Source organism: Erpetoichthys calabaricus, chromosome 8 (genome assembly GCF_900747795.2).
Source record: "Erpetoichthys calabaricus chromosome 8, fErpCal1.3, whole genome shotgun sequence".
NCBI lineage: Eukaryota > Metazoa > Chordata > Cladistia > Polypteriformes > Polypteridae > Erpetoichthys > Erpetoichthys calabaricus.
In genome coordinates, this window is record NC_041401.2 from 179017803 (window position 1) to 179042428 (window position 24626).

Consider the following 24626-nt stretch of genomic DNA (forward strand, 5'->3'; position numbering starts at 1 on the left):
CAACCAAATTTTGTATACGAGTATTAAGTATTTGATTTGATTTATGGCCGATGGTTCTTTGATGTACATTATATAAAAATATAATCCATGTCTTGCGGTTGACTCCTCAGATTACATCCCCATACCTGCGTATTTGAGGGGGCCGAGGGGAGACCACTCCCGGTTATTTTATTTTTCTGGAGCCTTCCTCAGATCTCGGCCTCAACTCAATCCTAAGGTCTGCAGACCGTTCTGTCACAGTCAGGGCTTGGGTTTTTGTAGGACCACCCATAGACAGGTGTGCCCCCCTTTCCTAATTGCGGCCAATAAACTAAACTGACCGCAGCGGGTACTCCAAACCAGGTGAGGAAACCCTTCGATGCTGGTTAACACAATGGGAAACCCTGAGGTCAGAGGTCAAATCTCATAGCTAAGGGTCTGAATAACTGGGTCACTGTGATATTTCAGTTTTTTATTTTATAATAAATCTGTCAAAAGTCCTGTTATCACTTTGTCATTCTGGGATACTGAATGATGACCGATGAGACCAAATCTGATTGATTTTCACATAAGGCTGCAATGTGAAACAAGTGAGGGGGTCCGAATCCCCCCTGAAGGCCCTCAGTGGCCGCTGTCTGCCTCGACAGCTTTGGCAGCAGCCGTGACGTCCACAATCTTCACCTTTCTCCCTTTAAGAAGTTCCATTTTGTGGCCCATCGGTGCACATGTACCAGTACCGGGGGTCCTCCTCATCCTCCTGCTGCCCAGCTTGCTGTTACGTTGAAAGAGGAATTTTGCCCAGGGCCAGATCTTCTATGGCTGCCCGTAGCTGAGGACACAAAGGAAAACGTTTCTGCATTCTAACCAAGGCAAGTGAGTGTTACAATATACAATGTCAGAATTATAGCCCCCCATACCAGAGGCATAGCTAGGGTTTTCAGTGCCAGGGGACAACTGAAGATTTCGCGCCCTCTGGAAATGGAAAACATTTCATTCTAAAATTTCGTAACATCAATTTAGCGTCCCCTGGATGCTTCGCCCGGGGACAGATGTCCCCTCTTGCCCCCCCTAGCTACGCCACTGCCCCATACCAGTGCAAATTAATTAAACTCGTGTGTGGGTGTGTTTGTGTTTGTGTGTGTCCTGCGGTGGGTTGGCACCCTGCCCAGGATTGGTTCCTGCCTTGTGCCCTGTGTTGGCTGGGATTGGCTCCAGCAGACCCCCGTGACCCTGTGTTCGGATTCAGCGGGTTGGAAAATGGATGGATGGATGGATCCCTGCACTGAGCCAGTTCTTTGGACCGCTATACCAGTACTGGGTAGGACCCCCTTTTGCTCGCTTCTTCATGGCATGGATTCCACATTCTGCTCCGTGTTGACAAGAGTGTGTCACGTATCGTCTGCAGATGTCATGCATGCTGCCCACATCCCACTCCACCACATGCAAAGGATGTTCTGGTGACTGAGAAGGCCGCTGAAGAACCCTGAACTCAATGTCATATTTGCTTGGTGACACGGGGCATTGTCATGCCGGAAGGAGCCATTCGAAGACGTGGCCAGCAGTGTTGTGCACGAGCGAGCTCAGAAGGGCATCTTCATTGGACAAACTCATATCTCTAAGAACGGGGAACTTAACGTAACGTATTTGCAAGTGAAGACCCTGACCGTGAGCGACTTCAGTTTTAGGTGACATTCTGGATCTGGCTCAGGTCCCGATTAAACGTTTAAAGTAGGGGCGCAGCCGAATCCAAATGCGGTATTCGGATAGGCACAAATAGTGGATTTTCACAAACATCTATTTATTTCGTAGTACTAGTACTATCTTGCCTGAAGAAGGGGCCTGAGTTGCCTCGAAAGCTTGCATATTGTAATCTTTTTAGTTAGCCAATAAAAGGTGTCATTTTGCTTGGCTTTTCTCTATATTTATTTCGTACGAATGTTTTGCCATTTATTTGTATTCGGAAAAAATAACAAAAAAATCAAATCGGCGCCGTCTGTCTGTGTCTGCCTGCCTGCTAGTGCCCTGCTGCACCCCCGCGGACACGCGCACGCGGTGAAGCTCCGCTTTCGCTTTTAGGGCTCGTTTATACTTCACACTCAGAACGTGGACGCGCACTCATCATGGCTGTCACGCGTTCACAGCGTTCATTTGACGTGTCCTCTGAGCAGGTCCTCAGTGCGCGAGTGGCAGTACCAGCAAAACAGTCGGGGGGGGGGGGGGGGGGGGGGGGGGGGGTGCAGTGTGCTAAAAGTTGGAATGTGACGTCAGAGTCTCTGTTTACTATCTACACGTGACAGAAAGCCGCTTTGAAGATCGGTGTGCACGCTTCGATGCTTGATGTACGGTTCGATGTGGTGAAGCAAAATGCCGACGTAGAAGTGCATGCGTGGTGCTTTGATATTCAAGTATCGCATACTCCTCAAAGTAATGACACGATATATTTTCAAAGTCTCACATACCGTCTTTTTTTCGTGCACCTTCACAACATCAGAATGTAGGCATATTTGGGCGACAAAGAAAAAAAAAATAAGGACACAGTGAAAAGGTCCGTTTTGTGATCAAAGTGGAAATCTCAGCTTTAATCTCAAAATGTCCACTTTCAACTCATTAAAGCAGACCGTCGTAGACGTAATCTTAAAACCGACCCAGTTGTTAGTCGCTATTTACTTCTGGGGCTTCCTCCAAAGTTGACAGCAGCAATCGCTACCCACAGAACACATCAAATGTATGATATTCCAGCTCTCTGCACATTTAGAAACCCAAACAATATATTCGATCTCTTTTCGCTATTCCGTTATTAATAATTTCCGTTTGTTAGCGCTAATGCGATCTCTACTATCAATTTTTTGAGACTTTCGAATTTTCGTACTTCCATTATCTCTAACCTGCTTTGCATGTGTATCACGCCAACGTTTTAGAATTCTTTACGACGTTCTACTTTGTCATCTACGCTTTGTCTTTTATTTCCGGCCCTGGGCGTAGTTAAATTTCTTGGCACAAAGTCTCGTCTCGCGGGACTTGAAAGTATCTCTCTCTGAAAAAGTCACATCTAGCCCCATGATTTTTTTTATTAAAATAGAGAGACATATATTTAATCTTAGGAACTAACTCCCACTCTTCTTAATCTAAGGGCTCGTTTATACTTCACGCTCAGAAGGTACGCACCTGAATCATGGCTGTCACGCGTTTCCAGCGTTCATTTGATGCGTCCTCTGAGCAGGTCCTCAGAAATGAACGCAACGCGTGCGCGAGTTGCAGTACCAGCAAAAAAGTCAGGGGGCGCAATGTGCTAAAAGTTGGAATGTGACGTCAGAGTCTCTGTTTACTATCTACACGTGACAGAAAGCCGCTTTGCGGATCCTATGAGATCGATGTGCGCGCTTCAATGTTTGATGAATAGATCGATGCGGTAAAGTAAAATGCCGACATACAGATACATTCGTGGTGTTTTTATATTCAAGCGTTGCATATTCCCGATCGTAATGACACGATACATTTTAAAAGTCTCATATACCGTCTTCTGTGCTGTCTTTTTTTCTGGGGCTTCCTCCGGTCCTGACAGCTGCGGATCCCAGCAATAGATCACCACACTGAACACATTAAATGTATGATATTCCAACTCTCTGCACATTTAGAATCCTTAGATTTATACTTGATATCACTTTCATGATGGAATGCATTGAAGTATGTACATTACATTTTACAGATAAATTGTTAATTTCGTTTAAACAATGAATACTGTTAATAATTACACACAAGGGGGTGACACGGTCGGCAGGGAGTCACGTCGCTGGTATTCACTGACTGGAGTTTGCATGTTTTCCTGCTGGGTTTCCATGATGTGCTCCGGTTTCCTTTCAAAGATATGCAGATTTGGTGCCGCTAAAATGACGCCAGTGTGTATGTGTGTGCTTGTATTCATCTTGCGATGAGCCGAGGCATCGTCCAGGGATTGTTTCTCACTCGTGCCCAGTGCTTGCTGGAATGGACACATCCCTGGATTTAATCAATAAACATCCTTTTCAGGGATATTGCGGTAAGGTGTCATCGGAGTTTAATGGGTGTTCTAGGCAGTTCACAACAGAGAAGCCGAACCTGTTCTCACCGTGTTAATATCTCGCACTACCACCTGGCGGATTTCTCCAGATTTACGTAAAGTGCGCGCGCAAGTATAAACAGTACAACGCTTGCGTAGCAGGAGCGTCCACTGGCGCATGCGTCGCGTTGTGTGAAGTATGAACCCGGCCTTAGACTTGTAAATCGTCTAACTTGTGTTGCCGTCAGTGAAAAGTAGTCTACCCGATGAAGAGTGGTATCCACGAGAATTAAAAGATTTATTGTTTGGTGAAAGTGAAATCCACAAACATTACAGACAAAATATCCGAATCGCAACATTCAATGCTCAAGACGTAGATTAACACAGTTCAGTACCATACGCGATGAGAATCTGTGGTGTCGCAACAATTAAAGCTACGACAAGTTTAATTTCGAAGGTTTATATTTATTATCACGGAGAAGCGATGTAACATAGAATCAAAAGAGTTAAACGATCGCACGTATTAGAAATTCTACAGCCAGTCTATATATATAAAAGTCAATGTGCGCATGTGTGTGTGTGTGTGTGTTCCAGCATCACTCGTTGAAATGATTTTCATGAAACTTGGTACACATGTTTCTCTTTGGTCGACTAAAAATACTGGAGGGTGAAATCAACCCTAACTCACCCCCTTCTGGTGATCTTGCGGTCTTGTATGCACGTTATCATCCAGTAGTTACTCGGAACGACCACTAGAGGGCGACCTGGAGGTGACTGCAAGCATTCTTTATGTTTGAGCGCCAACGCGCGCCTGTGGCTTTTGAAATTAAATCGAGTTGGCCGGTTAAGAGCGTCAAGTGGATGATAACATACATAAAAGACCACAAGACAATCACATCAGTGAGTCTTCATTGTTTGTTAATTTACTTTTATTTTTAAAGTTGTGTTTTTTTTTATTATATTTTTCTCAAACAATTAAAAAAAAATCTTTATTTTCCTCCCGGGCAACACTGAGTATTTCAGCTAATAATAGATACAAATCCATACGTCCAAAAGTATCGCACTTTACATGAAATTTATCTGCAAACCACGGACAAAGACATTTTCTTGGATTTCTATATGAATCTGAAAGATCACGCTCGCACATATAATAAACCAACATGTGACGAATTGTCCGCGATAATAGTTTCAAAAGTCGAGATATCAAAGACAGAGTTGATATTCGTGTTTATCCAAAAGCACAGCACGATTCAGAAGGAGATCCTGATATGCCATTCGTATTAAAACGTTTACAGTTTCCCGTTAGAATAGCTTTTGCTATGACAATTAACAAATCACAGGGACAAACATTCGATAAAGTCGTTTCATTTATTAGAGAGAAAGAAACGATATTCACTCACGGGCAGTTATATGTTGCGTTGTCACGTCATGTAAGTCCAAACACGGAATCAAAATTCGATGCGATTTTGAAGAAAAGTTAATTTCAAATATTGTTTTTACTGCAGTTTAAAAGTAAAAGTGAAAATAATGAATTTGTAACAATTCCCATGAAAATAACAAATCTCTTTAAATTGTATATCCGGTTAACCAAACCCGGGGGTTGGCGAGCGAAGCAGGCAGGGGGCAGAGCCCCCTATTTGTTTTAATAGTAAACTGTGCTGCACCCCACAACTCCTGGGTAATAAATGGGTCGAGTCATCAAGACAATGCCAGACGTCAAAGGTGCCATCAGAAGAGTTTGTGTGCAAACCAAAAGCAGCACACTGGACAGGCCTGTGAAGAAACTGGGCCAGCCGGCCGGCCTGCTTCAAGAAACAGACAATGATTGAAATGAGACATTTTTTTTTTTAATGTTTGTTTGAGTGTTATTGCTAGTGATGTGAAAACAATAGTTAATGTAAAAGTAAAGGTAATTGGCTGATATTGAAGTATAGGGGCGGCACGGTGGCGCAGTGGGTAGCGCTGCTGCCTCGCAGTTGGGAGACCTGGGGACCTGGGTTCGCTTCCCGGGTCCTCCCTGCGTGGAGTTTGCATGTTCTCCCCGTGTCTGCGTGGGTTTCCTCCGGGCGCTCCGGTTACTCCCACAGTCCAAAGACATGCAGGTTAGGTGGATTGGCGATTCTTAAATTGGCCCTAGTGTGTGGGTGTGTTTGTGTGTGTCCTGCGGTGGGTTGGCACCCTGCCTGGGATTGGTTCCTGCCTTGTGCCCTGTGTTGGCTCGGATTGGCTCCAGCAGACCCCTGTGACCCTGTGTTCGGATTCAGCGGGTTGGAAAATGGATGGATGGATGAAGTATAGTAATTGACTCCCCTCCTGCATAGCCAATTAGGGTCCGGAAACGTAAGAGCCAATCCTAGAAAGTTAAAACTTTTGAGTTAAACTCATTTTAGAATTTGCTTCATTTGAATAGAATATCAATTTCTTTCATAGTCATAGACAATGGGACAGTCTCTTCCCCCTGTTAGTATGAGATAGGACTTTCTTGCTATAATTAAGATACAGTGTGTTACTTGTGTCACTGGTTGTACACCAGTACACAGGGACTTAAACGACCCATTTACAACCTAGAAATGGGACAGGCATACAGTCTTCTGACCGTTCAGAAAAGCGATTTGTAATGATTTGAAATGTAACAAGATTTAACTGTGCAGACTGCATCTCTGTTGTCAGCCATTAGCACTAAAACATAAGTAACATGATCGTTAGAATTTGTTACTAACCCTCACCTATTCTGTTGGTGCCACGGCCCACCTGCCAAGTTGTTCTGCCTGCCTTAAGGTAAAGTCATCTCTGATGGAGGATCGCAGGAATCGTCGGGTAGAGGGGTCCTTTCATTTGATTGGCTGACTCCGCTGTGGAATGGCCAATAGGGGTGAGGCAGCTTGATGGCCGAGGTCTCCAGGACTCTGAACAAATCCAAATCCTATTATGTGATGTCATCGACTGTTAAATTCTTCTCCGTACTTGTAATATTTTTATTTTATACTGTATTGAGGATTACTTGTGTTCTGTTCTGTGTATTTTATTGTATTAAACCCCTTTCTCTTTGACACCCACTGTACGCCCAACCTACCCGGAAAGGGGCCTCTCTTTGAACTGCCTTTCCAAGGTTTCTTCCATTTTTATTTTTTTGAGAGTTTATTATTATTATTATTATTATTATTATTATTATTATTATTATTACCACGCTTATTTTAGCTTCACTTGTTTGCTGTCTGGTACAAATCTTGTAATCGAAAACCCACTTCCTATTGTCCAAATGACTTGAAATTTTGCACACTTCCGATGACAATACATGAATCAATAATCAGTTTCACTAACTGATCAATTGATCCATGTTAATTAAGAAATGAAATTTTCATATGAAGAATAGTTCAAGCCTTTCCAAGGTTTCTTCCATTTTTATTTTTTTGAGAGTTTGTTATTATTATTATTATTATTATTATTATTACCACGCTTATTTTAGCTTCACTTGTTTGCTGTCTGGTACAAATCTTGTAATCGAAAACCCACTTCCTATTGTCCAAATGACTTGAAATTTTGCACACTTCCGATGACAATACATGAATCAATAATCAGTTTCACTAACTGATCAATTAATCCATGTTAATTAAGAAACGAAATTTTCATATGAAGAATAGTTCAAGATTTCACCAATAGATGGCGCTAGTAACGGAATACTGTAGTAAAGAAATACTGTATTAAAGGAAGTGTTAAAATATTGATTACAAAATTACACTAAAACAAACCCAAGACTAAAAAGTTGAAAATACTATATATATATATATATATATATATAAATACTTTTTTAAAAAACACTCTTATATTAAGTTAAAAAGTGTACTAAGAAGTAAAAAATAAGTCTCTCATACATCACTCGTAAAATAAAAGTGCGGGCGCTTTTCATCAATCAACATTCAAAAAACACTTCTTAAAATCTTAACAAAAGCGCCCACACTTTTATTTTACGAGTGATGTATGAGAGACTTATTTTTTACTTCTTAGTACACTTTTTAACTTAATATAAACGTGGTTTTTTAAAAAGTATTTTTTATATATATATTTTTTCTTGTCTTCTTAGAGAGTCAAGGCTGGGGGGCTGTCAAGAGGCAGGGGCTGTTAAATCCCATTGCGGCACTCCTTGTGTGATTTTCGGCTATACACAAATAAACTGCATTGCATTATATTGTAAGATTTAAGCTTTGAACGGAACTTTTCTTAACAAGAACTTTCCGGGTTTTTTCTTACTATTTCAATTTTCTCTTTTTTTTGTGTGGACTGTTTTACTTTGAATGTTAACTAAAACTTTTAAAAAACGAAGAGATTTTTGTCTGTGGGATCATTTCAGCACGTCGGGTTTTTTATGCTAGAGCTGCCTGACGTCGGCAATTTTGAGAAAACGCCGCTACGTTGACGTTTGGTTGAAGAGCGGTGCTTTCCCAAATAAGACCAGCGGTGTGGGGGGTCATTTTACACCCTGGAAACAGCCGAACTTGTGGCCTGATCTGAGAGCTGCGGGTTGCGTGCCTCCGAGTTTGAAATTGTAAGTTCGCTGCAGCGCCACCTGCTGTTCCACTTTTGACATACAATACCGTTATTACAAGGTACCAGATGTGGGCCAGTAATGCCTGAAAGAGCCATGGAGTACAATTCAATCCATCCATCCATTATCCAACCAGCTATATCCTAACTACAGGGTCATGGGGGTCTGCTGGTGCCAATCCCAGCCAACACAGGGCGCAAGGCAGGAAACAAACCCCGGGCAGGGCGCCAGCCCACCACAGGACACACGCACACACACACCAAGCACACACTAGGGACAATTTAGGATCGCCAATGCACCTAACCTGCATGTCTTTGGACTGTGGGAGGAAACCGGAGCGCCCGGAGGAAACCCACACAGACACGGGGAGAACATGCAAACTCCACACAGGGAGGATCCAGTAAGCGAACCCAGGTCTCCTAACTGTGAGGCAGCAGCGCTACCTACTGCGCCACCGTGCCGCCCTGTACAATACAATACAATACAATACCGTTTATTATTTGTAGAGCCCAAAATCACACCAGAAGTGCCGCGATGGGCTTTAACAGACCCTAACTCTTTGACAGCCCCCCAGCTTTGACTCTCTAAGAAGACAATAAAAAAACCCTTTTAGGGAAAAAAAAATGGAAGAAAGGCAGTTCAAAGAGAGACCCCTTTACCAGGTAGGTTGGGCGTGCAGTGCGTGTCAAAAAGAGAGGGGGTCAATACAGAACAAATCCTCAATACAGTATAAAAATAAAAATATTACAAGTATGGCGCAGAATTGAACGGTCGTTGATATCACATAATAGGATTTGGATTTGTTCAGAGTCCTGGAGACCTCGGCCATCAAGCTGCCTCCCCCTATTGGCCATTCCACAGCGGAGTCAGCCAATCCGATGAAAGGGCCCCTCTAGCAATAAGAAGAGACAACGAGCAGAAGCAGGCAGAGGACACACACAAGGTGACAGATGGCACCAGTCCTCAGACTTACCTCCTTCCTCGTGACGAGACCAACCAGTGCCCCGGCATTGGTGACGTACATGAACTGGACGCCCAGCAGCTCAAAGAGGGAGTGTGCCTAAAACGAGACACGTGGGGAGGAATGAGAGGACATGTCAGAGTTCAAAGATGTCACAATGGCGCCTGTCCTGCCCCTCCTGGAGGAAGGAATCATTGGAACTCGGACTCGCTGCTAATCACAAGGTCCAAGCCAGGGCATGCATTCAACTAATAAATGGCTTTGTGACGCCACCCACATACCACCGTCACCCCCCCAGGTCCCACCCATGCCATGCTCTACATTTAAAGTGATCAGATTAGGAAGAAGACTTGAGGCCCAACCTGGTGCAAGGAGGTCTGAGGAGAAAGCTGGAAGGTGACGGGCTGGATGGCACACACCTCTGCCAGGCTGGTCTGTAAAGAGGAAAACAAAGAGCTGCATGATGGTCCTCCTCACTGGGATGAAGCATTTGAAAAGTGCCCCCTTCACATGCTCCCCATTTCATGACTCACAGGGGATTCAGTTTGGCTTTTTAAACGACTCTTTAATGTTAAGGTCTGGGCAAAGTGGTCCAAACGAATGACAAATAAAACACACAAGACGATTGATCTTGTAAGCATCCCAATTCAAATTGGTACGTCAAAGACGACGGCCATGACAGTCTGTGTGCTCAGGTCTCTCTCTTTCTCTGTTTCTCTATCAGCTTTGCACTCTCGGCTCTTGAACTTGTGAAGCTCAGTCAGGCGGCGCGTTGATTTGAGAGCTCAGCCTTGTCGAGACCCCATGTGGTGTGCCAGGGGGAGTCACCAGAGACGTGAATGTAAGTGAACATCTCGACGAGGGCGACACTCTCTCCGCAGACAGGCACACTGCTGATGGCCGTGCCCAAGAGGTCATTAAAGGTCTGGATGTTGGATTTTATCAGGACCCTCGCCAGCCCAGACCCTCAGACCCCTCGCTCAGTCTCTCGAGCCTCCATTGAGCATCGTCAGCAAAGTCAAGATCCGTGAATCTCTCTTTACCAACCGACGCCCCACAGCCAGTGGACCCCACGACCCCCCCCCCCCCCACAACACCCAGTCCATGCCAGCTATAGGAGCAGAACAGACCCCTGATGAACCTCAGAATCAACTGGGAAGAACACAGAGGTCCTGCCTCCACTCTGCACAGCACTCCCAGTACCAGTGGACCGGCTGGCCATGATATCCAGCAACCTCGAGGGGATCCCACAAAGTCTCCGGACGTCCCACAGGACACGACGCTTTACGAAAATCAACAGAATTTTGTATTTAAGAAGCAACTGAAAACTCATCAGTTCTGGGAATATCCGTCCAACTGACTGGAAAAGAAACTGAGCTCTGTGATATTTTACATTGCTGGTGTGACAGACTGGGGGCGCTGTCGTCCCCTTGAACCCTCAGACCACTCGTCAGACACCAGGCAAAAGTCCAATTATTATTTATTATAATAATAAAGTGCACAAAGCAGCCTCCACTCCATAATACTCCAATAATAATCACGATACACAATCAATAAACAAATCCTCCACTCCCAGCAGCTCAGTCAGCCTTCCTCCCAACTTGGCGCCACCTGCTGGGCTTTCTTTCCCACAGTCCTTTTCTATCTCTTGACCCGGAAGAGCTTCTGATCCCTCACTCCATGAGATTTCCCAGCACTTCCGGGTCAGATGAAAACTCCTTCTTTTCTTCAACCCAGAAGTACATCATTCCCTCTGTCCCTGTGACTGGGAAGTACTTCCGGGTTATAAGTCAAATATAAGTCCCTGAGCCTCCTTGCAGCGTCCCCTTGGTATCCAGCAGGGCTGTGAATTAAAACTCCAAGGTCCAATTCGAGGTACCTCCATGTTGTAGGGAGGGCTCCATCTGGCGGCTTGGGGGTATTGGCCGGGATCGACTGCCAGCCGTATACCACACTGGTTAACTTGGTGTTCGACTGACTTAGCGACTGCAATCCGTGATTGTAATTGTGACGGTTATTACGTCTTTGTCACTTGTGGCATTGAACTTTTGTTCCCTGTCCTACTATACTGACTCAACAAATAGGCCTTAGCCTCATTACGGTTACCTCTTTTGTAAGTCGCTTTGGATAAAAGCATCTGCCAAACTAAGAAATGTAAATGTCATTAATTTAGACCAGTGGCTCTCAAACTCAGTCCTGGGGACCCCCGGAGGCTGCAGGTTTTTATTTCCACCAACTTCTGTTTTTAATTGGACCCTCAGCCTCATTAAGTGAGCTGCGCTCTCCCAGTCCCTGTGCTTTGGGGGGTCAGTGAAGAAGTGACAAGAGTGAGTGTGACGATACAGTCAGTCAGTCATCGTCCCACCTGCTATATCCTAACTACAGGGTCACGGGGGTCTGCTGGAGCCAATGCCAGTCAGCACAGGGCACAAGGCAGGAAACAAACCACGGGCAGGGTCGCCAGCGCACCACAGGGCACACCAGGGACAATTTAGGATCACCAATACACCTGACCTGCATATCTTTGGACTGTGGGAGACATGGGGAGAACACGCAAACTCCACACAGGGAGGACCCGGGAAGTGAACCCAGGTCTCCTGACTGTGAGGCATGTGATAATACGTTTTAATAAAAATGAAGCAGTTATATGTGGATTTTTGTTTTTTACTTTTTATTTTTGTTAATCCTGATTTCCATTATTGACTAATTAGTGTGGGCGTACGGTGGTAGCGCTGCTGCCTCGCAGTAAGACCTGGGTTCGTTTCCCAGGTCCTCCCTGTGTGGAGTTTGCATGTTCTCCCCGTGTCTGCGTGGGTTTCCTCCCACAGTCTAAAAACATGCAAGTTAGGTGCATTGGCGATCCAAAAATTGTCCCTAGTGTGTGCCCTGCGGTAGGCAGGTGCCCTGCCCGGGGATTTGTTCCTGCCTTGCGCCCCGCGTTGGATGGGATTGATCCTGTGTTAGGATATAGCATGTTGGACAATGACTGACTGACTACTTAGTGGGTCTGACGATGAAGCAGTTGCAGCCTTTCATCATTTAGTGTTGTTCAGCCGGGTGTCTGCTTTGCTTGTCTTTAATTGTCACCTTTAGGATACAAAGTAGGGTGCAGACTACACAAAATTAGGGAAATAATAGGAAAACAACAAAACAGAGTGAAGCATTTAAAGTTATAGCAAAAACAGAAATATCTCTAAATGTCTTATAATGTAAAAATCAGACTGTGCTGCTCTTGTGAATGCAGAATAAGAGAAGAAAACATCAGGAGTGCTCACCCCTCGACTTTCTCGTATCCTCAGATATGAGGAGTAAACCGCAAGACAAGGATTCTATTTTTAAATTACTAGGGGGCTTCGCTCACCAACCCCCCGGCCTGCGCTACGTGCCAACCACTTCCCGTCTCTGCTGCTCACGTACTGTATGTGGATTTCACTTTCACCAAACAAGAAATCTTTTAATTCTCGCCGATACGCCTCTTCATTGGGAAGAAACACAACTTATCTCTGATGGCAACACGAATCACACAGTCTACATGTCTCTGACTTAAAGTTTAAATCCGACCAGCAGATTCGATCTCTTTTCGCTGTTCGGTTATTTCACCGAGTAATAATTTCCATTTGTTTGCGCTAATGCGATCTTTCCTATCATTTTTTTGTGACTTTCGAGTTTTCGTACTTCCATTATCTCTAACCTGCTCTGTATGTGTATTGTCCATCCATCCATCCATTTTCCAACCCGCTGAATCCGAACACAGGGTCACGGGGGTCTGCTGGAGCCAATCCCAGCCAACACAGGGCACAAGGCAGGAACCAATCCCGGGCAGGGTGCCAACCCACCGCAGGACACACACAAACACACCCACACACCAAGCACACACTAGGGCCAATTTAGAATCGCCAATCCACCTAACCTGCATGTCTTTGGACTGTGGGAGGAAACCCACGCAGACACGGGGAGAACATGCAAACTCCACGCAGGGAGGACCCGGGAATCGAACCCAGGTCCCCAGATCTCCCAACTGCGAGGCAGCAGCGCTACCCACTGCGCCACCGTGGTATGTGTATTGTGCCAACGTTATTGAATTCTTTACGACATTTGACTTTGTCATCTGCTCTTTGTCTTTTATTTCCGGTGTGATTAAATCTCTTGGCACAAAGTCTCGTCTCGTGGGACGTGAAAGTGTCTCTCTGAGAAAGTCACGACTCGTCTTGTTCCAAGATTCTTTTTTATAATATAGAGATGGACATTAAAGTACCATCAATAACAAATCAAATCGAATTAATAATATACTGAACAATAATTATAAAGGTAAAATTGAATAAATCGGACTCTGCAGCTGCATGAATTAAGGGTAAAGTAACACTTCCGGTTAACGGAAATAGGCGAAAAGTTGATAGAAATCTACGTTTTGTACCAAAGTGAAATCGTACTCAATTTATTGTGTTTACACAAACAGACCGAATTCCAAAAATGCCATTTCCGGACTCAGGGAGGTCTAAACCGTTGAGATTCATTAAAATCTCGATTTTGAATCTTTGGACGGTTACAATATTTTCCCTGTACTTTGTAAACGAGAAAGTAACAATTGAAGTGTCGATGCACTTCCAAGATACACGCTCATGAACAACAGCAAAATGCGCCAAGATGCACATGAAACCAAATGCACGGCACTTTGGACACTGTTTTGATTTTTATTATGGAACTAGTCATTTAGCCCGTTACAATAACGGGCGCTAGAACAGTAGTGCATAAACATTAGTAGGAACAGTCTATATTAAATGGCAAGGGACTTTGACCTCATTCTTTTTGTTGGTCGTATTTTTCTTTCTTTCAGCCTTTCTTTTGTTGATGTCTACTTGCTGAGCTGACCGTTCTTCGTGGGCTGCCGCCGTGTATTGTATGTCTTTAATTTTCTGTGACAGTAATACTGTCTTGTACGGCTCTATTCAATAAGGGCACACACAAAAAGTCGAGCTTCAAAAGGGCGACCTCAATTGAGCGCGGCGAATAAAGGCGTTCGTAGATAATTTAGTTCAAATGGCTCTGGAATATGTGAACAGCAACAAAGGTGCAGATCTTTATTTACGCGCGCCTTTATTCGCTGCACCCAATTGAGGTCGCCCTTTTGAGGTTCGTCTTTTTGTGCACGCCCTTATTGAAGGATACCGTCTTGTACGTCCGCTGGCTTGTACGTCCGTAATATACCTTTAATTTTCTCTGGTGGTAATACAGGCGTGCATGTCGGTGATATGCCTTTAATCTCCTCTGACAGTAATACTGGCTTGTATGTGGCTGTAATATGCATCACTGTATTGTGTACCTTTAATTTCCTCTCGCAGTAATACTGGTTTGTATTTCCGTAAAACGCCTCTTAACTTTCTCTGACAGTAATATCGTGAATCGCACCGTGCCCCGCGCATGCGCACTTCACCAGAAGACACCCACACACGGACACCTGGACGCACACAGGGATTTTATATATATAGGTAAAAGCACTTTGTCACTTTTTGGAAATATCCCCTGACTTCATCTGAGAATTGTCCTCGCATGTCAGCTCATCTCGGTGACATTACTGACAGTGTCGGGTTCAAGAGCTCCCAACAGTCGGATGGGAGTGTGGAGCGAACCCGCATCATCACACGGACAGACATACAGACAGACAGATGTTGGATTTTATATATAGAGCGATACGATTTATACTTAGTAAATAAAAATTTGATCACAAAAAAAAAAATAATTAAAGTTTCGATGTACTTCTGAGATTGTCTTGAACGAAAGTGAAATGCGCCAAAAATGCACGTAAACATTTGACTTTTGCACATTACGTTATCCCCTTATAACATACATTGGTCCATCGTAATAAACACTTACCAGACCTGGTTCTATTGTTTCTACATCCATCCATCCATCCATTATCCAACCCGCTGAATCCAAACACAGGGTCACGGGGGTCTGCTGGAGCCAATCCCAGCCAACACAGGGCACAAGGCAGGAACCAATCACAGGCAGGGTGCCAACCCACCGCAGATTGTTTCTACATTGGACCCCAAAATATAGAAAGTGGGAAATATCAGCTTGACTCATTAGGCTAGGAGTCCAGTTCAGAATAAAAACCTGCCAACACGTGGGGTCCCCAAGACTGAGTTTGAGGACCACTGGAATGGAGTACTGACACGTTGAAGTTATCCTGTTTCTACACTGTGACGGACAGCTGGGGCCCATGCCCAGCCGGGACGCCCCTTCTGCATATGTTCCAGGGGAGCACCTCCCCTGGACCACTTGGTGGCAGCCCCCCTGGGTGATTATGGTGCCTCAGATACCCACAGGCCTCCTTGGGAGATGGAGTTCTCCACAGCCCTGTTGGGATCCAGGGTGGCCACCAGGAGGCGCTGCAGGGGTTCCTGGGCCCATCTGGGCCGTAGTTCATCCACACCCGGCAGAGGTGCAATCAGAAGCAGGTGGTCAAGCGCCTGAAGCACTTCCGGGTGGGCTATAAAAGGGGCCGGCAGCCAGCACTCCAGGAGTCAGAGTCGGGAGGAGGGAGACAAAGCTGGCAAGGAGGAGTGGAGGACTTGAAGAGTTTATTTGCGCTTGTGGGACTGTGTTGTGGCTGAGGGACATGGGGAAGACGTGGGCCGTCAGCTGAAGAAGGAAAATAAATTCTTTTTGTTAATTTTAACGTGCCTATATTGTCAGTCTGTGTCGGGTCGGACACATATATAGAGCCTTATTACACAGAATGACAGACATACATAATTCCAAAAATGGTCATTTCGGACTCAGGGGGGTCTAAAACTTGAAGATTCATCAAAATCTCGATATTGAATTTTTGGACAATCACAATATTTCGTATACGAGAAAGTTAAAAAAAAAAAGACTAAACTAAATGAGATCAATTCTTATCACTAATTGTGAGTCTGCTGTCACAGGGGGTCCCCGTGTCCGAGTTTGGGACCACTGCTCTGTTTTCCCTTTTGACATTTGAGTCTTTCTCTGCTGATCGATCTCCAAGCTCCGTCCTCTGTGATTTAATTTCGTATAACAAGGAAACGGCGTCGAGTCCTTTTATAGGCGCCGTGTGCCTCCATTCATTTGAAAGCCAACATCATCCCCACAAAGGGCTCTTACTTTAATTAGCTTCCACCAGGAAAGCAACACACGTCCTGTGGGGATGGACCGCAGTCGAGTGTCACTAGCAGGCGCCCCCCGCGGAGTTAATCCATGTTATCAAAGCTCCTCAAGACCAGCCCCGTGCCCCACATAAGGGCCTTCATGTTTGTCTGAGCCGATGCCACCCTACCGTTTCAGGACGTTCCCCCTCTGCTGACTCTTGCCGGCTCGTATTCTCTTCTCCGATGTTCCCCCTTTGATGATAACGTAGAAACCTCAGCAGCTCAGCCCGTGGAATGGAGCCCAGGAGCACCATGGCATCTGGAACAACAACAACAACAAAAGACAACAAAAAAAAAAAAAGAGTTTCCACTTCACCGTCAGCCCCGGAGATTTGGTGGCATTTCAACAGATGCTGTCAACAAGGACAAGATGGGCAAACAGGCAGTGCGCCGGACGTTGTAGGTGCCCGTCGCCATAGTGTCAGCTCGTGGCAATGCCGCCCCAGGAGAGGACACTGAGTTACAATTCATGGTAGCGTTTGTTCCCCCCTTCAAGGTGTCAACAAGTTCTGAACACCAGAGCCTGGTGACGTCAAACCAGGTGGGACCACTAATTTGTGAATTTCCCATTGGGATTAATAAAGTATCTATCTATCTATCTATCTATCTAAGAATAAAAGCAGCGAATCAGTCCAGCCCTGCGTTTGCCTCGGCCACCTCAGTCGAAGATAAGGAGTCACGGAGTTCATTTGAAATGTAGGTGGGCTGCTTGGGAAGGAGAGAGGAGTGCTGAAGCCCCCCTGAAACATTAAACACTTCGTTAGGCTTGCGTATCCACCAGAGAGTAGCCGGCAGCGGTTTGTCTTCATTGTTTTCAGTTATTTTATTTTATTATGTCGTACTCTCGTTACAGCTGCTGTCCGGTCCCTTCCATATTGTTATATTGCTTTATAAATTGCACTGAGGTTGCTTTGCCTTTGTGAAATCTTTAAAGTGGATGCGTCGACACGGTGCTGACCGCACTGAACGGCAGCAGGCTGTATGAAGAATGGAACTGGGAGAAAACGAGGAACGGGAGGACAAGAGTCGAGGAAAGAATGAAAAGTCGGCGTAGGGAGAAAAGGGAAAAAGAAAACAGCAAACTGAGTCAAAGCGAAAAGTGAAGTTCACGGTTGAAAAGACGTGTAGCCAATAAGGGAGTGATAATGTGAATATCCTCTTGGGATTAATAAAGTATCTATCTATCAATCTATCTATCTATTATATAGTGCCTTTCATATCTCTATCTATCTATCTATCATATAGTGTCTTTCCTATCTATCTATCTATCTATCTATCTATCTATCTTTCTATCTATCTATCTATCTATCTATCTTATATCTATCTTTCTATCTATCTATCTATCTATCTATCTATCTATCTATCCTATCTATCTATCTATCTATCTATCTTTCTATCTATCTATCTATATAGTGCCTTTCACTCTATCTATCTATCTATCTATCTATCTATATATCTATCTTTCTATCTATCTATCTATCTATCTATCTTTCTATCTATCTATCTATCTATCTTTCTATCTATCTATCTATTTATTATATAGTGCCTTTCTTCATCTATCTATCTATTATATATTATATAGTGCCTTTCATATCTATCTATCTATGTATCTATCTATTATATAGTGCCTTTCATATCTATCTATCTATCTCTATCTATCTATCTATTATATAGTGCCTTTCATATCTATCTATTTATCTATCTATCTATCTATCTATCTATCATATAGTGTCTTTCCTATCTGTCTGTCTATTATATAGTGCCTTTCATATCTATCTATCTATCTATCTATCTATCTATCTATCTATCTATCTATCTATCTATCATATAGTGTCTTTCCTATCTATCTATTATATAGTGCCTTTCATATCTATCTATCTATCTATTATATAGTGCCTTTCATATCTGTCTGTCTATCTATCTATCTATCTATCTATCTATCTATCTATTATATAGTGCCTGTCATATCTATCTATCTATCTATCTATCTATCTATCTATCTATCTATCTATCTATCTATCTATCTATCTATCATTTAGTGTCTTTCCTATCTCTCTGTCTGTCTGTCTGTCTGTCTATTATATAGTGCCTTTCATATCTGTCTATCTATCTAATGTACGGAAACCAAGAGAGGACATGTAACATCGTTAGGAATTAGGAATAATTAAAAAGTAATTTTCTCGCCTCGAGATGACAGATCTTGAGCGCTCGAGAAAATTCAACGTTTCACAAGAATAACCATTTAGCTTATTGGACTGGATTGTGGGTCACAAGAGATTATGTGCACGAAGTACGGCTAACTGCCTCCATCACGTCAGCTTGGGCAACATCTCACCACATATTCGTCTGTGGCCACGTCAGGTTATCTCTCTGTTAAAATATGGAAGGAGAGACAAGACGAGACTTTCTCAGAGAGACACTTTCATGTCCCGCGAGACGAGTCCACACCCGGGGCCAGAAATAAAAGACAAAGAGTAGATGACAAAGTAGAACGTCTCGTAAAGAATTCAAAAACGTGGGTGCGATACACGTGCAGAGCAGGTTAGAGATGATGGAAGTACGAAAATTCGAAAGTCTCAAAAAACTGACAGTAATGATCCGATTAGCAGAAACAAACAGAAATTATTACTCAGTGAAATAACAGAACAGAGAAAATATTGTTTGGATTTAAACTTTAAGTCGGAGATTTGTAGATCGTCTAATTGACTAAAGTAGTGTTTGTTCCTAACGAAGAGGCCAATCTGCGTGAATTAAAAGATTTGTTGTTTGGTGAAAGTGAACTCCACATACGAGAGCGGCAGAGACGTGAAGTTGCTGGCACGTAGTGCAGGTGGGGGGTTGGCAAGCGAAGTGAGCAGGGGGTGAAGCCCCTGAGGTTTTATTATTATTATTATTATGAATCCTCTTTGTGCCAAATGGAGCCTAAGATGTCGACAATTTGCCTCCATCTGGTCCTGTCTCGGCACGTGAACATTTGTCTTCTAAACATTACATTCCCCCTTATAACGTACATTGGTCCATTGTAATAAACGTTTAGCAGACCTGATTCTATTGTTTCTACGTTTGACTCCAAAATATAGAAACTGAGAAATATCAGCTTGCTTCCTTAGGCTAGGAGTTCAGTTCAGAATAAAAATCTGCCAACACGTGGGGTCCCCAAGAGTGAGTTTGAGGTCCACTGCAATGGAGTACACATTGAATGCCCCCCCTCCCCACCTTCTTATATTTTAGGTGGCCTACACCTCTGGGGTCTTCCTGATGCCGAGCCACACTGCAGTGGGGCAGTTGCAGTGTTGTGGTGGACGACACAGAGAGCATTGTGGGTAGAGTACCTCTGCCGTTGACCACCGGGAACTCCGCGTCAGTGCTAGAGGTCAGGAGCTTCACGACTTCATTGCATCCCCAGCTTTTCATGACAGGAAAAAAGTGGCGACTCATAAATTGCTGAGTCGTCACTGAGTAGGACCTGAAAAACAAGGAATTAGTGTTAAGCTGGTAAACGGAGCGTCCATCCATCCATCTCTCTCTCTGTTTCTCTCTCTCTCGTGGTTGGCATCGCCCGCTCCGTCTGCGTAGAATTTGCTCCTTCTTCCCATGGCTGTGTCTTTCTTTCCCCTGTGGACCCGAGTTTCCATCCCAGATTCCCAAAGACACACAGGTTAGGTTACTTGGGCATGAGCATGGACATCTGTAAAAGTGATTGTGCCCTGCATGACCAGTGAGGTTAAATCAGGCAATTCCAAAATGCCCGGGGCATTCAGTGCATTCACCTGAAATTCTGCTTGGAATATTCAAAAAGACTCAAAGTCAAGTTTGATACTTGGTGTGCAAAAAAATAAACCAATAAAATAAGTGGAAATAAAGACCAAACTAAAAGTATTAAATAGGTGCCACTTCACCAGAAGTGCAATTTGAGCACATTTCTGGCTGACCAGTGTAAGTGCCCAAGAGGACAGACGGGTAATTTGGACAAATCAAAGCTACCCAAAGTCACCAATTTGTAACATACCCTGGTGTAAGTACCCAAGAGGATGGACGGGCATCCTGGATGGGACGGAGGATCATTTTTTTCCCAGATGGGAGTCCAGAATGGAAAGACCGACGAGCTTACCAGCTGGACGAGGAAACGGCTTTGTGCCCGGCCGGAGTAGCAGAAGCAGTTCCATCCCCCATACAGCAGGTGGCAGTGTTCCTCTGGTGGTGTCCCAGTTTGAACACCCACAGGGGTGCTTGGGAGTTGGAGTCCAGGGGTGCAAACCTGTTGGGGTCCCTGTTTCGCTGCCCCCCCTTCCGCTGGTCCATCGATTATATTACTCCAGGTGGGCACAAAGCCGTTTCCTCGTCTAACCAGCAAGCTCATCTGGCAATCCATCTGGGTCAGAAATTGTCCTCTGTGCCCACTGGGATGCCCGTCTATCCTCTTGGGTATGTTACAGCTTTGTTCTGTAGCTCTGAGTCAGTCAGCCATTCACAGGGACTCAGAATCTCGTAGAAACTCCTGTGTACCGTCGGCCCGATGGCACGTGAACTCAGCATAAGGGCATTCAGACGATGAAGGATTGTTACTACCAGGAGTGGAATTGGAAAATACAGTGGAGAATTATAGGTAGGCACACATCAACAAGGAAAATATGAAATCATTGTTAATATATAAGGGTAAAGAAATGGCAAAACAGCAGTTAGCCACGGAAGCAGACATCAGCACGCCTCCCTGCTCCTTCAGGTACCTCCACCAACAGAGAAGGACCACCAGCTCCCGTCTCCCACCACACAAAGCCGAAGTACACAAGGACACCTGACCTTACCCCGTGTCGGCGTTGTGCAGGCGTGGTAGGTAAGGAAGCTTCTTGACGATGATTGTGCCATCGTAGAAGGACGGCTGGCACTTCTGGGAAATCGCATTTGCTACCAACACTGCCAGAAGCACGGGCAGAAAGTGGGCCATCTGACCAGTCATTTCAAACACCAGCAACGCCGTGGACAAGGTGTGGGTCACGGCTCCTGAGAAGGCTGCGGCTCCTGCAGGGACAGAGGGAGAGGAAGAGATGGTGAAGGTGCAGTCAGGCCCACGTGGACTTACACAGCAAATACAGCACTAACAAAATGGCTGCTAAGTACTTATGCCCCACTAGAAAGCCCCCTTTCTAGACTGGCAACACATTTGGAGACCATCTAAGGATGTTAATGGTTAACAATTAAGAGCATTGATAAAAGCACAGGAAGTGCCAACCATCCACCTTCTTAGATTTTTGGAGTGTCTCTGCCCTGTTGGCATTTTTCAGAAGTTCGTCATTTTCCTCCGCACTCGAGCCTTGGTTTCCTGTATGGTTGTAAATGTTACTTTATTTGCTTTACATTTTTACGGACATTTTATTTGTATTATTCTTTGATACATGCAGTAGTGACATTTGTTTTGTTGTCTGATGGACGCAGCCGTGTGGGCCTCGACAGGTACCTTAACAGAGAGTTAGTGGAAGTCAAACATTTACAATATAAATATAGGCTGGCAGAGTTAAACCAATTACAACCATAGCATTCAATAACAAACTCCTTTACTGGCAACAAGTACTGGCTTCTAATTAAGCAACTGAGTCGCAACACAAATCTGTAGCCATTGTGTCAAGTGGAGTAACAACCAAGACAGTGTGCTTTCAAGAAGCGTTAGCAAGTCCATGACAGAGTATGTGGTGGTTGCGTATCTTACCAGCTAAGGCATATCCGCCTGGGATGATAGGATTAATGACCCCATCAGCTTTGATACCATCAGGGAAAAAATACACAATGAGCTCCCCAACCAAACGGCCAAGAGCAGCACCTGTGGAGGGAGACAAGAAGATCACCCATTGAGACATTCTGGAAGGTGGCAGTGCCATCAAAACGACGGACTTGCCCACACCTGCCCATGAAATAGACTTTGAGTCAATTGTCCAATTACTTTTGAGTCCCTGAAATGAAGGGATTGTGTTAAACAAAATGCTTTAGTTGCCTCACATTTTTATGCAATCGTTTTGTTCACCCGACTGAATTAAAGCTGAAAGTCTGCACTTCAACTGCATCTGAGTTGTTTCATTTAAAATTCATTGTGGTAATGTACAGAACCAAAATTAGAAAAACGTTGTCACTGACCAAATATTTATGGACGTAACTGTAGATAGATAGATAGAAAAAAACTATATAATAGATAGATAGATAGATAGATAGATAGATAGACAGATAGATAGATAGATAGATAGATAGATAGATAGATAGATAGATAGATAGATAGATAGATAGATAGATAGATAGATAGATAGATAGATAGATAGATATGAAAGGCACTATATAATAGATAGATAGATAGATAGATAGATAGATAGATAGATAGATAGATAGATAGATAGATAGATAGATAGATAGATAGATATATGAAAGGCACTATATAATAGATAGATAGATAGATAGATAGATAGATAGATAGATAGATATGAAAGGCACTATATAATAGATAGATAGATAGATAGATAGATAGATAGATAGATAGATAGATAGATAGATAGATAGATAGATAGATAGATAGAAAAAAACTATATAATAGATAGATAGATAGATAGATAGATAGATAGATAGATAGATAGATAGATAGATAGATAGATAGACACTATATAATACATAGATAGATAGATAGATAGATAGATAGATAGATAGATAGATAGATAGATAGATAGAAACTATTTAATACATAGATAGATAGATAGATATAAAAGGCACTATATAATAGATAGATAGATAGATAGATAGATAGATAGATAGATAGATAGATAGATAGATAGATAGATAGATAGATAGAAAAAAAACTATATAATAGATAGATAGATAGATAGATAGATAGATAGATAGATAGATAGATAGATAGATAGATAGAAACTATTTAATACATAGATAGATAGATAGATAGATATAAAAGGCACTATATAATAGATAGATAGATAGAATGAACGAACAAACAACAGAACATGTGTTTAAAGGCTACTGCACGAGTTATCTTAAAGATCTGATGTGTTCATTACAAAATGGTAAAACGTTTAAGCTGCTGCAGGAATTATTACAATTACAAGAAAGTTCAAACACATAACTCCAGCTCTCACGTCCTTACATTGGCTCCCAGTTAAGTTTAGGGCAAATTTCAAAATCTTTCTCTTAACATATAAAGCCTTAAATGGCTGAGGCCCTGCCTATTTATCTGAACTTATCATTATTTGCAAACCTGAGCGCACATTAAGATCTCAAGATGTCAGCCTGTTTAAGACTGTAAAGTTAAATAAAATAACAATGGGAGGTCGAGCTTTTAGTTCTGGGGCCCCCAAAGCTGTGGAATGATCTGCCTGCTTCTATAAGAGGCGCCCCTTCGGTCTCAGCTGTTAAATCCTGGCTGAAGACTAATGATTTTAGTGTAGTATACCCTGACTAGAGGTGCTGTGCATTCTGCACCTCTTTTTTTAGTCATTAGTATAATAATATAAGTAATATGATATTAATAAGCTGTTACTAACCCTCCCCTGAAGAAGAGGTCAGAGTTTCCTTCCAAAGCTTCCATATTGTAATCTTCTCAGATTAGCCAATAAAAGGTGTCATTTTGGTTGACTTCTCATTGTAGCTTGCATAGAAATACTCACCATAGATGAACACTGGCATGAAGTATCCAGCTGGCATTGGCATGGTGGTGGCGAGAATCAGCATCCAAAACTGGACAAATAAAAAAACAAATGAGAAGCCGTTGGTTCCTGCTGTATTTTCTATGTGTGTAGTACTAAGAGTAGTCACAGCAGTAGTGACGTTGTCACGTGTACAGAGTACGGTGAGACTCCTCCGTGCGTGTGCAGCCCACTTTGCTGTTCTCTGGTGCACACAAACCCCCATACCTGACTGTACATCTTGCTCGTGTCTCCATACTCCTTC

General features: G+C 43.6%; 1 protein-coding gene across 1 annotated transcript in view; it reads right to left on the minus strand.

Moving 5' to 3' along the window:
- Positions 1–436: 436 nt before the first annotated feature.
- The window catches only part of clcnk (chloride channel K), a 68179-nt gene continuing 43989 nt past the window's right edge, over positions 437–24626 (minus strand). The window contains exons 13-20 of the mRNA XM_051930866.1: positions 24344–24413; positions 22396–22506; positions 21497–21710; positions 20024–20157; positions 16820–16950; positions 9882–9953; positions 9532–9618; positions 437–808 (exon numbers count right to left, since the gene is read on the minus strand). Coding sequence (XP_051786826.1) covers positions 755–808; positions 9532–9618; positions 9882–9953; positions 16820–16950; positions 20024–20157; positions 21497–21710; positions 22396–22506; positions 24344–24413 — 873 coding nt within the window. The 3' untranslated portion in view covers positions 437–754. The remainder of the gene's footprint in view (positions 809–9531; positions 9619–9881; positions 9954–16819; positions 16951–20023; positions 20158–21496; positions 21711–22395; positions 22507–24343; positions 24414–24626) is intronic.